This window comes from Poecile atricapillus, chromosome W (assembly GCF_030490865.1).
Source record: "Poecile atricapillus isolate bPoeAtr1 chromosome W, bPoeAtr1.hap1, whole genome shotgun sequence".
NCBI lineage: Eukaryota > Metazoa > Chordata > Aves > Passeriformes > Paridae > Poecile > Poecile atricapillus.
The window spans coordinates 40765370-40777488 of record NC_081288.1 but is presented as its reverse complement, the minus strand read 5'-3'; the positions used below and the strand labels follow the sequence as shown (position 1 = coordinate 40777488).

The window sequence follows — 12119 nt, the reverse complement described above, 5'->3', positions numbered from 1 at the left end:
ACATGTACTGGTTTTAGTTATATATTTAGGCCTGACCTTGCAGAAAACTCTGTTTTTTCTCTTACTTAAATTACTGTAAAATCAAATTCTTAGTGTTTTTTCTCTTACTTAAATTACTGTAAAATCAAATTCTTAGTACAGTGGTCAAACAATAAAGTATATATAATAATTGGGCATTATTGTTCAGTCCAATGCAGTTTTAAAGTAACACTACCTACCTGACTTTTGAAATGAAAGTAGTAAACAAACAAATTATTCTAAAGAAGTCTCCTGTCTTAGTCATCATTCTGTTTTATTTATTTAAATTCCTCTTTGGAGCAGAATACAAAAACTTCATTACTTTTCACTGAGAATCTTCTTATAAACTAAGGAAATAATATAGTCTCCATTTGATGGATTTGGAAGTAAGATACGGTCAAAATAAACCCATACACATTAAAAAACATCAGTGTGTGAAAGTTTGGGGCTTCAGTTTCAAACTTAGAGGTGCCGGCCTTTAGACTGAACTCTGGCCCAAGCTCCTCACGTTGTGAATGGCACCTCAGAATGTGTCATCCAAAGCAGCCAGCCAGGTCGGCGGCGTGTCCCAGACTGTCCCCTGCGGTAGCCCTCTGCTAACCGAGAGGGAATGTCTGAGCCTGGGGTAGGTCTGGAATGGTGTGTCTAAGGTTCTCCATGCATTTCATGCTCGGTGGTTGCTGGGTGAACAGCAGAAGCAAGACCCAGTGTTCGAAGATGGTTGATTGCTTTGACAATATCTCTTGCCTCAAAGCCCCTGAGAGACCTGGGCAGAGGCATGGGTAGTTTCTGAATTGTTCAGCTTAGGGGTGACCTTGGTGTGAGCCATGGAGGCCTGGCAGTCCAGAGCTGTTCTGGGCAGGCAGAGAGGTACACAGGGAAACTTTACAGGCAAAATAAAACTACATTCAGTGTTAGGCAGGAGACAAATTAGAGTTTGCAGCATCACAGCTTTCGTACCTTGGCTCCATCTCAGGCACCATTAAATGCCTTTTCTGTATTTGCCAAGAGACATTCATTTTAATGCAGTAAGTTGAACCTTGGTTTTTCTTCTCTCTGCCTATTATTTTCTTCCCTTCTGTTGTCCTCTTTCTTATTATGGACAGATGTGGCCACTGTCAAATTGAATAATTTTCTTGCATATTTGTTTGACTGACTTTTTTCCCCTAATTTGCTGATACAGTCAACTGTGCTAGTAAAGCAATTATGCAAAATTGTGTATAAAGGTTTAATGATACAAAACAGTGTTCATCACAAATCTAATTGTAATTCTTAACATCCTTCCATAAACTCTGTGGTTAATACCTATTTTTTAAAAACCTGTATTTAGTTCAGTAGATAAGGAGATGTTTAATGTACATGTCACTGTTAACTTTGAAAGGGAGCAATAAATAAAAACAGTGATTTGGAAGAGTTCAGATAATGATCTGTGTGCTTTCAGATAGGGATTATTAACTGAACTTGTTCAGGAAAAGAGCAGTGAAGCAATACTTGGTAATACTTTCACTGACACCAAAAATCCCATTGGCTTTTCTTAATCCAGAATATAGAGCATTTAGAAACATTCCAAAGCTGATATTTCTCCTTCATGTTTGCGTTGATATTTTCTGATTTCCGCATTACTGCTTTCCTCAGAACCCTGTCTGGGATTTAATCCTACCACAGAAAGTACTGGCGAGTCAGATATTATTATTAGGATTGACATTTAGTAGAGTCCCATTTACGTCAGGTCATTATGTACTGCGGGGAGAGACCTTCTGCCACAGTCACTAGAGACAAAGCACACGCTGCTTCCATCAGGCGGGGCATGAGGAGGGAGAACAAAAAATGTTTCCCCTTTCTATCCCCTTCTTAATTAGCAGTTCTAGGCTCTATGTCACCTTTGCACAAAGGAAATGCTCCAGACTGTAAGAACAGGGAAGAGGTAACAACCCAGCAGTGCTTTCTGCTACCTCAGGGTCACTTGGTTGCTGAAGTGTGAAGGTGAGTTCTGTTCACTTGGGTCACTCCAGGTATTGAAATGTGTGAGCTGTGTTATACTGAACAGAGCAGTCTGTAGCTTATATAAACAGCTTTAATTTACTGCTTTCTGAAAACAGAGGCCTGAAGCAGTCATGGAGGTTTCGGGAATGTTGTTTGTGTACATTAGAAATAGTAGTTTTTGCAGTCTTCCCATAGCTCATAAAGGATAACGGTGTCACTGCTGGAGAAAAGAGAAGAGAATGATTATTTTTTTTCTTCACAGTCTACTAATATTTTCAGGGCTTGATATAATGTGCCTTTAACAAACCGTGAACTTCTCTCTTACTGAGTCACTGCATCCTGCCTACATTCAGTGTAGGCAGAGAACCATTATACTAATCCACTCTTCCATCATATCTCTAGCAAACACATGTATTTTCTTTGAATATTTAGTTTGATACAAGGAGTGCAAAATTTTTATTTGGCAACACAAATAAGTAGGAGACTGTGACTTCTGAACTTTGAAACATTAATTGTGGGAGTTCTGGTTTTCAATTATGATATGATTTGACAAATGTATGACAACGATATTTGGCTTCAAGGGAATAATCCTGCCACCTCGCAGCAACCTTAGAGTAATTCATTGACCTCTGCAGCTAGGACAGATTTAAAAGGCAGATGCTGAAATTGGACTTTTGCTTTGTTTTTTAACAGGTACGGTTATATGCAAGGCCTGATGCAATCCGAAGAGGATCGGGGGACTATGCTCTAAATATTACAAGGAGACTCATTGAGTTTTATGAGGATTATTTTAAAGTGCCCTATTCCCTGCCAAAATTAGGTAAGATTTCCCAAAGAATATTGAAGTAAACCCAGGAATGAGAGATTAAGGCAACTATTTTAAAGAAATGTAATCTATTCGATTTCAAGTTAAATGTTTGGGTTGATTTAGGAGGATCAGTAAGCAAGAAAGCAGTCAGAACTTAGATTTGTTAGACAATGGGTAGAGAGCTTTCACTGGTAAGAGGGCTGAGTTTTCCTTTGGTGTTTTTTTTTTTTTTATGTCTGTTTTGGTCCTTACTCCTGTGAGATAGCCACTGGAAGGTGTTTATTCTGTAATACTTGTACCTTGCTGTCTCAACCTTGAATGGGGAACAGAAGTGAAAATATTTGTGGAAACCTGTAGCAGTGCAGGACTGTGGGCTTGTTTTTTCTTTTTTGTTTTTATGGCTCATATGGCTTATTAATGATGATTAGTAGACAAGCTTATTGTCTTGTTGTTTATTGAAAAATATTGTTCTGAGTTTGTTTTACTGTGACCTAAATATAAATCCCATAAATTTTTATTATTTTTTAAAAACAGTTTCTTCTCATCTTCCCTTTCACCACAATCACTTGGTCTCCTACTCATTTAAATAGTTCCCACAGTATTATTATGCCCTTCCTCCTTTGGAGCATGTTTGATAAAGATTCAGAAAAACCTGTTGCTCAGCAGCAGGAGGACAGCATGTGTTTGATCAGAAGTGTTAGAGTTGGAACCACAGGTGATCCTCCCAGGAAGTCAGGTTTTATTTCATTAAATCCCTTGCCTGCTTAGTACGTTTGTTGGACTTAGAGCTAATGGTGTCAGAGACAGATAATGTAATAGATGTTTCTAGATGAGGGTATTGCATGAGTATTTTTATAAGTATGTTGTGGCATTTATTTCTTGGTGTCTTTTAATAACAGGTTACAGGTAGTGTGCTCTTAGAGAAATATGCAGATGGCATATTTAAGTATACAGAAATGAACATGTGTGTACTTTAATGTATGTCTTCAAGTGTGTTAATAATGTTTTGTAAAGGAAGTTCTAGGCTTACAGGGGCCAAAAATTTAGAGGTGAAAAAATAATCAAGAACTTATTGAATAGAAAAGATGGACATAGAACAGTTTTGGTTGAAAGGGATCTTAAAGATCATCTAAACATCTCTTCTATTTCAGGTAATTTATTGAGAATGCCAGCTGGCAGCAGTGGTAGTAACTGTATCTGCTTCAGAGTATCTTTCAAAATTGTAACATATGGTCTTTAAACCCAACCTGCTATATCCATTGTCATTGTGCTGTGCTTTTAAAAAACACTCATTGTAAGTTAATATATTCCAGTTTGTGTCTTTTTGGAACAGAACAGGAGGAATAGTAGCAAATAAAGCTGTACATTTTCATCAAATATTTGCAGTAAAATTGTTAATAGGAAATACTGCATGAATACTTTAGCCATTCAGTAGTGATACTACGAAAATAATTACTATAGAGGATAATTTTTCATAATATAGTAAGGTTGTATTCATTTAACATAAACATAGGAGAAAAAAATTCTAAACTCAATGCTGTAAATAGTTTAAAGAAATTTATTTGCAGATTGGTACAGGTATATTTGTTTCAGTTTGTCAAAACACTGATTGCTGTGTTTAAGCATATGTCTTTAACCTGAAAGAACACTGAATTTTTATTTTTGTTTTAAACTTGAAAAAGAATTCATAGGTTAGAAGGTTAGGGACAGTAGTCTGATGAGTGAATAGAAGGACTAAAATTGGTAATAATCTGTCTGTGATAGGGATTTCTCAGTAGTATTGAAGAGTTTCCTAAATGAAAATACAAAACAGCACTAGTGATAGCAGTGAAAAAAGCATGTGCCTCAGGTAGATGCGTGGATCCTGAAAATGCGCCTGGGCTCTCCAAAAGCTTAAGACTCACCTGATTTACTGCTGTCAGCACTGCAAAGGGTTGAGTACTTTATTAAGGTTTTAAGCAAAATGAGCATGTTTTCTTTGGCGGGGCATTTCAGAAGTTTTTAATTTCACTTCTAAGTGTGAAGGTGGGAGTGAAAAATGAAGAATGTACTTTGGAAAGCTTTTTAATGTCAACAGTTTTATAGAAAATGTTCCCTTTCAAACATAGTTTTTTTTTGAAAAAATTGTTTCATGTACTTTGCAGTTCTAGCAAGAAGAAACTTAACCAAATGTAATTATTTTGGTTGAAAGCACAATTTATGTTTACAAAATAATTTTGTTGAAATATTGTCCAGTTGACTATGGAGGTGCTGTACCAGCTATTGAGTGAGACAGTTTAATGTCACTGGTGTCTGTGGGGCTGTCTGTGTGAGTTGGAGCTACAGATGATTCTCCCTGGATGAGGGACCTGCCACCTTTGTCAGAGCACTTTGTCATTTATGTGGCCATTTATGTGGTCATCCATCTCTGTATGGTAGGAGTATCTGAGGACATTTAGGCTCTTTAGAAGTGTTGCTGTATCAGAAAGATCTGTGTTCATTTGTTCACTTCTGAGTCATTCAGGTCCATTTCCAAGGCATTTTAAAGTAGTGCTCCTTATTTGTGTTTATACTACATCATCCAGTGTTCTCTACAGGAACCAATTCCTCCTGTTGCTCTTGACTGCCTGACTGGTGGTGACCAGGCTTTCTTGCTGTGCTTACATGCAGTCAGGTGGCTCTGGTTTTTTTTCACATCTTACGTGGTCTGTACTGCCTTCGGAATGCACTGGAGAAGTAGATTTGTTTTCCAATTGATGTGAATTCTGGTAATGAATTTGAATTGGGAATTTCTCTAACTGGAATTAACAATTTCCACAGTTGAAAGTTCTACTTAGTATGTAGGTCTCTGCTTTTTTTTCCTACATCATACTCTGAATTGGATGGTGTTTGTGTAAGGTTTCAAACCAATAATTTTTATATGAATTTCATTTATGAAAAATAAATCGTCTTTTAAAAAAACCTATGTTTTCCCAAGACTATAATACTATCATTGTAAACATTAGTTAATGTGATGGGTAGATAAACTATAGAATTTTATTTAATCTAAAAAGGTATACAGAAAGGTTTTTAATTGTGGCTAGTGAATACAAAATATTTCTGTATTTATATCACACAGTTATTTTTAATCCTGTTTGCACTGCACAAAAAACTGCTTTGTATGCATATAGCTTTTTCTTATGAGGGTCTTAGAGACTGGAAAGGTCTTGAATTTTTCCCCCGAAGCCCTGGCCAGTTGCTGTTTTGAAGTGTGCGGAGCATAAAAATTTAAAAAGGACAAAAAACAAACAGAAAACCACCTTAAAAGAGTCTTCAAAGGTTAAAGTCACACTATGGGGAATGAAAAGGTAATCAAACCCTCTTGCTATATGGACTGCTGTGACTCTTTAGTTGTAAATGGTTTGAGGTGGAGGGGATGACTGGCTTTTCCAACCAAGACTCCACGGCATGTGGGGTCATATGAGAGTGGAGTAGAGTGTCAGAATCCCCTCCCTCACCTTGCTGGTCAAACTGCTTGTGATACAGCCCAGATTGGCTCATGTCCAGCCTCTCCTCCACCAACACCTCCAGGTGAAGTATATTTTCAGACTTCTTGAAGTCCTTTTCTGTAGATTTGCTATAGTACACTTTGGAGTTTCATCTGATATATTTTATGTGGTTATCATTTGGTGGGGTGTTTTTCCTTTATAGGTATGGATGGGGTACTAATTACCTGCTTCATGCAAAAATTTTACGGTTTTGTTTTCATTATGCTGCATTAAACACTTTGAAGTGGTGAATGCAAAGTTTCAAGAAATTATTTTCCAAGGGTTTTAGTGAACATGCTGCACAATGGAAGACAAGATTGGACCATTAACATTTACTCGTGGAGTAGTTTTGGAGGATTCAGTTTTTAAACTATGTCACTGAAGAACTGAAACTCTTACGATGTAAGGAAATATCTCAGCCATTAGCATGAGTAAATTTAGCAGGGGAATATTCCCGTTCTGATTTTTAGAAGAAACTCATTTACCTCTGTTCCATTCACTGATGTTTGACAGTGAATATTTTGTGAGAGAGAACTGCTGCTGCCTGGTGCAGTGAGGGTCCTTGCAGGCCCAGAGAAGAGGTGTTGAGATGCTGCTGTTACGTTAGCCAGATGACTTGCTGTGAGCACTAGTGATTAACTGTTCATTTTGGTTTAAGTGCTTTACTATTATCTTGACTCTTGGATATTCTCCTAACCTGTTCATTGCAATGTTGCCTTCTGCCCTGCTTGATTTTCCATCATGTCCATCAGCAGCTCTTGTGCTACTGCTTTCTTCCCCTTAATTTGCCCTTTCTCCTGTTTCTGCTGCTCCTTGTAGGTGAACCTCCATGTTGTTACCTGAATTCTCTGCTTAGGTTATGCTAAAAGTTTCACAGTTCTACCCTTGTGCTTTCTCTCTAGCCAGTGAGGCTTCCTGCCACCTGTCCAGCTCTGAAATGAAATTACTGTACACCACCAAGCAAGATAGCTTATTTTTTCTTCTCTGTCTATAAAATTTAAAGCATTAATTAGTACTTCTGGAATGGGGAAGGGTGGGAGAGCAGTCACGAAGAGCTTGATTCATGTGCCTAAACATAATTAACTGGTACTGTTAAATGCCATGGGATGTTGTGAGATGTCTTAGCTAATATCCTGCTGGCTTTCAGATGAGATTCTGTTGGGCCATTGGTGGCCCATACCTGGCAGTTTCACATGGATTTATTGTTTTTTAATAGCTTTGAACATCTCAGTTGGGACTATCACCCATGTTTAGGCAGCAGAGTTGAAGCCTGCTATTTTCTTTGACCAACTACTTGAAGCAAACATAATTCTTCTGCACACAGAATGTGTGATTTGTTTTGTTGATACAGATCATTCCTACACAGAGAAACTGTGTAGCTTCTTCCCTTTGGGGTGTGGATTTGGCATGTGAGGGCTTTTTTTTTTTTTTATTTTTTTTTTATTTTTTTTTTTAATTCTAAACTGTGAGTACTTCAAAAACTGGTCAGGACACCAGGGGGAAAAATTCCAGCTCCAGCCATAGGGGAAAGCAATGTATTTTCTCAGAACAATGCTTTGATATAGAAAAGAAACCGTGAATTACTAAACTGAAACAAACCACATAGGAAATCAATCCATAGTATGATGCTAACAAAGAAGGGAGAAAATAGTCATTACTTAAGACTTGCTATATTGCTCTAAAGTATCTCAGATGATAAACCAATTATTTCCTTTAGTGAGTTTAATATGGCTCACAGTGGACATTCTAACAGGTTTTGGAAGTTTGTTAAGGGGTACCTCATCTCTCTCTGTTGCATTAGTGTGACAAGGCTGATATTGGCAGGAGATGGGAAAAGTTACGTATAGGAATAAAGTCACCTTATATAGAATAAAGATGAATGAGCCCTGGTGGAAATAATTCCCCTCCGAATGGAATGTTTTCTTTTCATGAGTGAATATGTTGTGATTTCCTTTCCCTCTTTACTGTGACATGAATAGAATCCATACCTCTCAGATAAGGAAAGTGTGTTCAGGAAGGAGTATTATTGCCAGTAGCAGTTCAGTCAGTCCATAGTAAAAACAAGGTGACCAAGTCTGACAGTGTCCCCACTGGCTACTTGGGTAAATCAGCCTGGCTTTTAAATGAGTAATTTAAAAAAAAAGAAAAAAACAAACAAAAAAAAACCCCCAAAAAAAAACCCCACCTGAGAGTGATGCTGTTATGAGAGGGTAATAGGGTGTGGGATTGTGGGAGATTCCCTGGAAATGTCAGGGCTGTTTTTGAGCCAGGAGAATCCTTCATCTGAATGTAAATAGATTTTTCCCAAGCTGCTCTTCACTATGTCATTTGAACAGTTAGTACCAGTGCAGAAGTGGGTGCACTGAATTTCAACAATGTCTATTCTTAGTTCTCTACCTTGTGAGAAACACAGATGCCTTCAGAAAATGATGCATTTTATCATGAGTTAGGAGAAATAAATCTTGGCTGAGAAGGTACGAGTAAAAGTATCTCTTTTGACTACACAGAGAGGAAACTAATCTGGATAGTTTAAATTTGATCTCTGATTTTTAGATGGATAAAAGACAAGGTGAATACTTCTGTAGGATTTATAAAATGGAGTAAGATCTCTGACAGACACAGAAACCCCATAGAAATTATGGGAATCACCAGAAAACTTTGGGAACCTCTACCTGGTATGAGATGGTTAAATGCCTAAAAGCACATGAATTCAAAATACTTTTTACATAGCTGTGACTGAAGTAGTTTTCATTATAGTTCCTTTCACTTGCCTGAGCACAGCTCTCATACCTGATTGACCATGTCCAGCTTTTGAACTAATTTTATTTTTTAAAGAGGCTACAGAACAATTTTAGTAACCCGTTAGATTAGAGAGTCGAGAGGGTTCATCAGAGACTTTGACCAGCAGTTGAGACTTCTTATACCAGCAACTGTAGCTTTATTTTAAAGCAGCCTGTGTAGGAAAAGCTTAGGCCTTTGGTCCACAATGAGCTTTATGTTTGTATAGGCATTATGAACAGTAGTTTTTATTATAGGGTAGGGTCTATATGTCATTAGGATACTGTGAGAGCTACTTTCTGTGCATGGTGTGACACTATGAAAGTTGAAATTCAAAGCTCTGAGCTGCATGGCAGAAAAACAAATACAAAATGGTCTGGAAAAAAGATAAATTATACCAGTGAGGATACTGTGGTAAATTTAGATGATGCTCAAGAAAGGGAGTGTGTGAATCCTTGGGCAGTGTGTAGGAAGATTGGATTGCAGTAGAATGTGCTAAACCATGAATTTTTTTATTTTGAAAATTGTACCTATAGCATTTAGTTTGAATGAAGTAGGTAATGCAGTTGATCTATATCAATTAGAGTACTAAGGAGAAAGAAATGAGCTTTTCTCTCAGAATTGAGGTAGAAACCTGATAGCATCTATGTCTAAAATAGGACAGAAGTGTTATGCAATCTGCTCAATTATGTTGTCTTATGCTGGAGAAGGAAATGGCTGTTGTTGACCTAATGAAACTTATAGTCCCCTTATGCAATCTTATACCCTGGGCATTATTTAAACAGCACCTTCTAGAAAACTCTATATTTACAAGCAGAACTAATAGAATAACATGTAATGGAGTAACATGTTCATAAGGGCAGTATTTGAGTAAATATGAAAATTTACTGATGACTTGCTTGATTACCTGTAATTTTGGTTCATAGCCATATAACAAACTTCAGTAATTTCAAGTTCAATACATGAAGGTTCCAGTTTTCATTTAACCTTGTAGTTTCAAATGGAAGGAGAGTAAACAAGGATACTATGGTGACTCCTGTTTTTCCTGTCTTAACATGTGAAGTAGTGGATGTCCTGAAGACTGAAACTCAGCAAAATCAGTGTTGTACTGGTGAAAAAAAAAAAAAAAAGGCAGGTTATAGGACTGTCCACATCAAGCACTGACACAGTTCACTCAGACTTTTTGTTTAACATGTGCAATTTGAGTACAGGTAAATTCTATAATTTTTTAAGCAATTTTGCTGTGAATTGATTGAGGCAGGTAGTTTCATACTTCAGTAGCAGTATCAGCAACAATATTTTCCACTAGTATTTTCTTCTCATTCAGCATTGTGGTTTTTGGCCTCCCACATTTTATTTGAAAAGTGAAGACAAGTCAGTTTCAGGCTGGACTCAGGAAGAAGTTCAAATGAGTCTAAGAAGAACTATAAATCAAGACATTGGAATCTTTTTTCTATTCATGTCTAAAAATGTGTTCTGTACCAGTTTTAGCCTGCCTAGTGTTATCCTTCTGATCCCTGTAATTGCTGTATTGGATCTCCAGCCCTGGAAGAGGTAATGTCATGATAATGTTCAGAGTCTTATTTCAGAAATCTGTTCAGAGTTATATTTCAGAAGCACAATTTTATTTAGACTGAAAGTCATACTATAGCCTATTTCCTTGGTCAAGATAGGCAAGAAAGCCTTAAAAGACATTTTTCCTGCATTTCTCACTCACTGCAGGCACTTAGAGCTGTTAGGGTTTGTGTAACTCCTTGCCTTCATTCTCTTAGGGTAAGCCTACTGTTTGTAGAGTTAGCAAACTGATTTAGGATGCTTAACTGTAGTTTCAGAGCTAATCTGTACCTTCTGCCACTTATTCAGAGTCTCTAAATGGCTGGGATGACAACTTCCCTGCAGAAAGACTGAAAGGGGATTTTAATGGTTCTTGCATTGTGTTGTTCCTTTTGCCTTCTTTTTGCAGCAATTTCAAAAGTCCTACCATCAGTTTCATGCTGATTATTAGGACCTTTTTGAGTATGTGAATTTATTTATTTTTCATACCAGTTACTGCTAAAAGTAAGTGAGAAGAACAATTGGGTTTTTGTTTCTTTTTTTTTTCCCCTGCAGCACTGAAGAAGTGTTCCTGTTAACTCTCCATGTTTTCAGTTTTAGAAGGATTGTGCTCCTCTGGGGTAGTTTGTTACGCTCTCCAGATGGTGTTGTGACAAAGTTTGTTTTCCATTAGATTCTGATTTGAGGGCAGCAAATATATTACACTGAGAAACAGAAGTTTCACTAGGCAAAACTGATGATAAAGCACTTTTCCCACTGCCTTACTTAAACTGATTTGTATTTGACTTTGCTTATTTTCTTATGCTTGTTCTGAAATATGCATGTATGTATTTTAAAATGTTATCTATTCACACATAATGTAATGCCAAGATCATGACAATTCCATAGTTGTCTCTACTAAGAACATTTTTCTTCACAATGAACCTTGTGCCATAAAGAAAAGAACTGAGGGAAGTACACATAGACACACTCAAAATAATTGAATTAATATTCTTCCCAGGAAATCTAAAAGGTATGCATTACTGGTGCAGTGAGAGTTAAAAAAAGAGTTACCACTTACTGAAAATATCCTGCATATTAGGAACAGTCAAAAATCTTTATGCAGATGTGTAAAAATGAGCTTTCACATCTTGCTTCTGAACTGTAAAAATCCCCTATAGATACAGGTGTAAAGAAGATACATTTTCATATATCAGCACAGAGCATGTGAAGTTTCTTTCAAGAGATTATGATAGTGTCTTGAAAAGATCATAACACATTAAAGTGGGACTTAAGTAGGCCAGAGATTTTTGTTCATACAAAAGATGTGAGAAAGTGTATAGCTACTGAGCTGAATAAACCTATTGCTGCTGGCTAGATTCTGCTGGCTTAGTTATAAACCTTCCACCTGTACTAGCTAGTTTCTGTAAGCTACTGAAATTCAAAGGGATGTATGTGCTCACCTTTCATTGCTTTTGCTAAAGATATTGTAA

General features: G+C 37.0%; 1 protein-coding gene across 1 annotated transcript in view; it reads left to right on the top strand.

The window, feature by feature from the left end:
• The window catches only part of LOC131592088 (thyrotropin-releasing hormone-degrading ectoenzyme-like), a 204070-nt gene that overhangs the window by 34765 nt on the left and 157186 nt on the right, over window positions 1-12119 (top strand). Inside the window, exon 3 of the mRNA XM_058863365.1 lies at window positions 2695-2821. Within this exon, the coding sequence (XP_058719348.1) occupies window positions 2695-2821 (127 nt within the window). The remainder of the gene's footprint in view (window positions 1-2694; window positions 2822-12119) is intronic.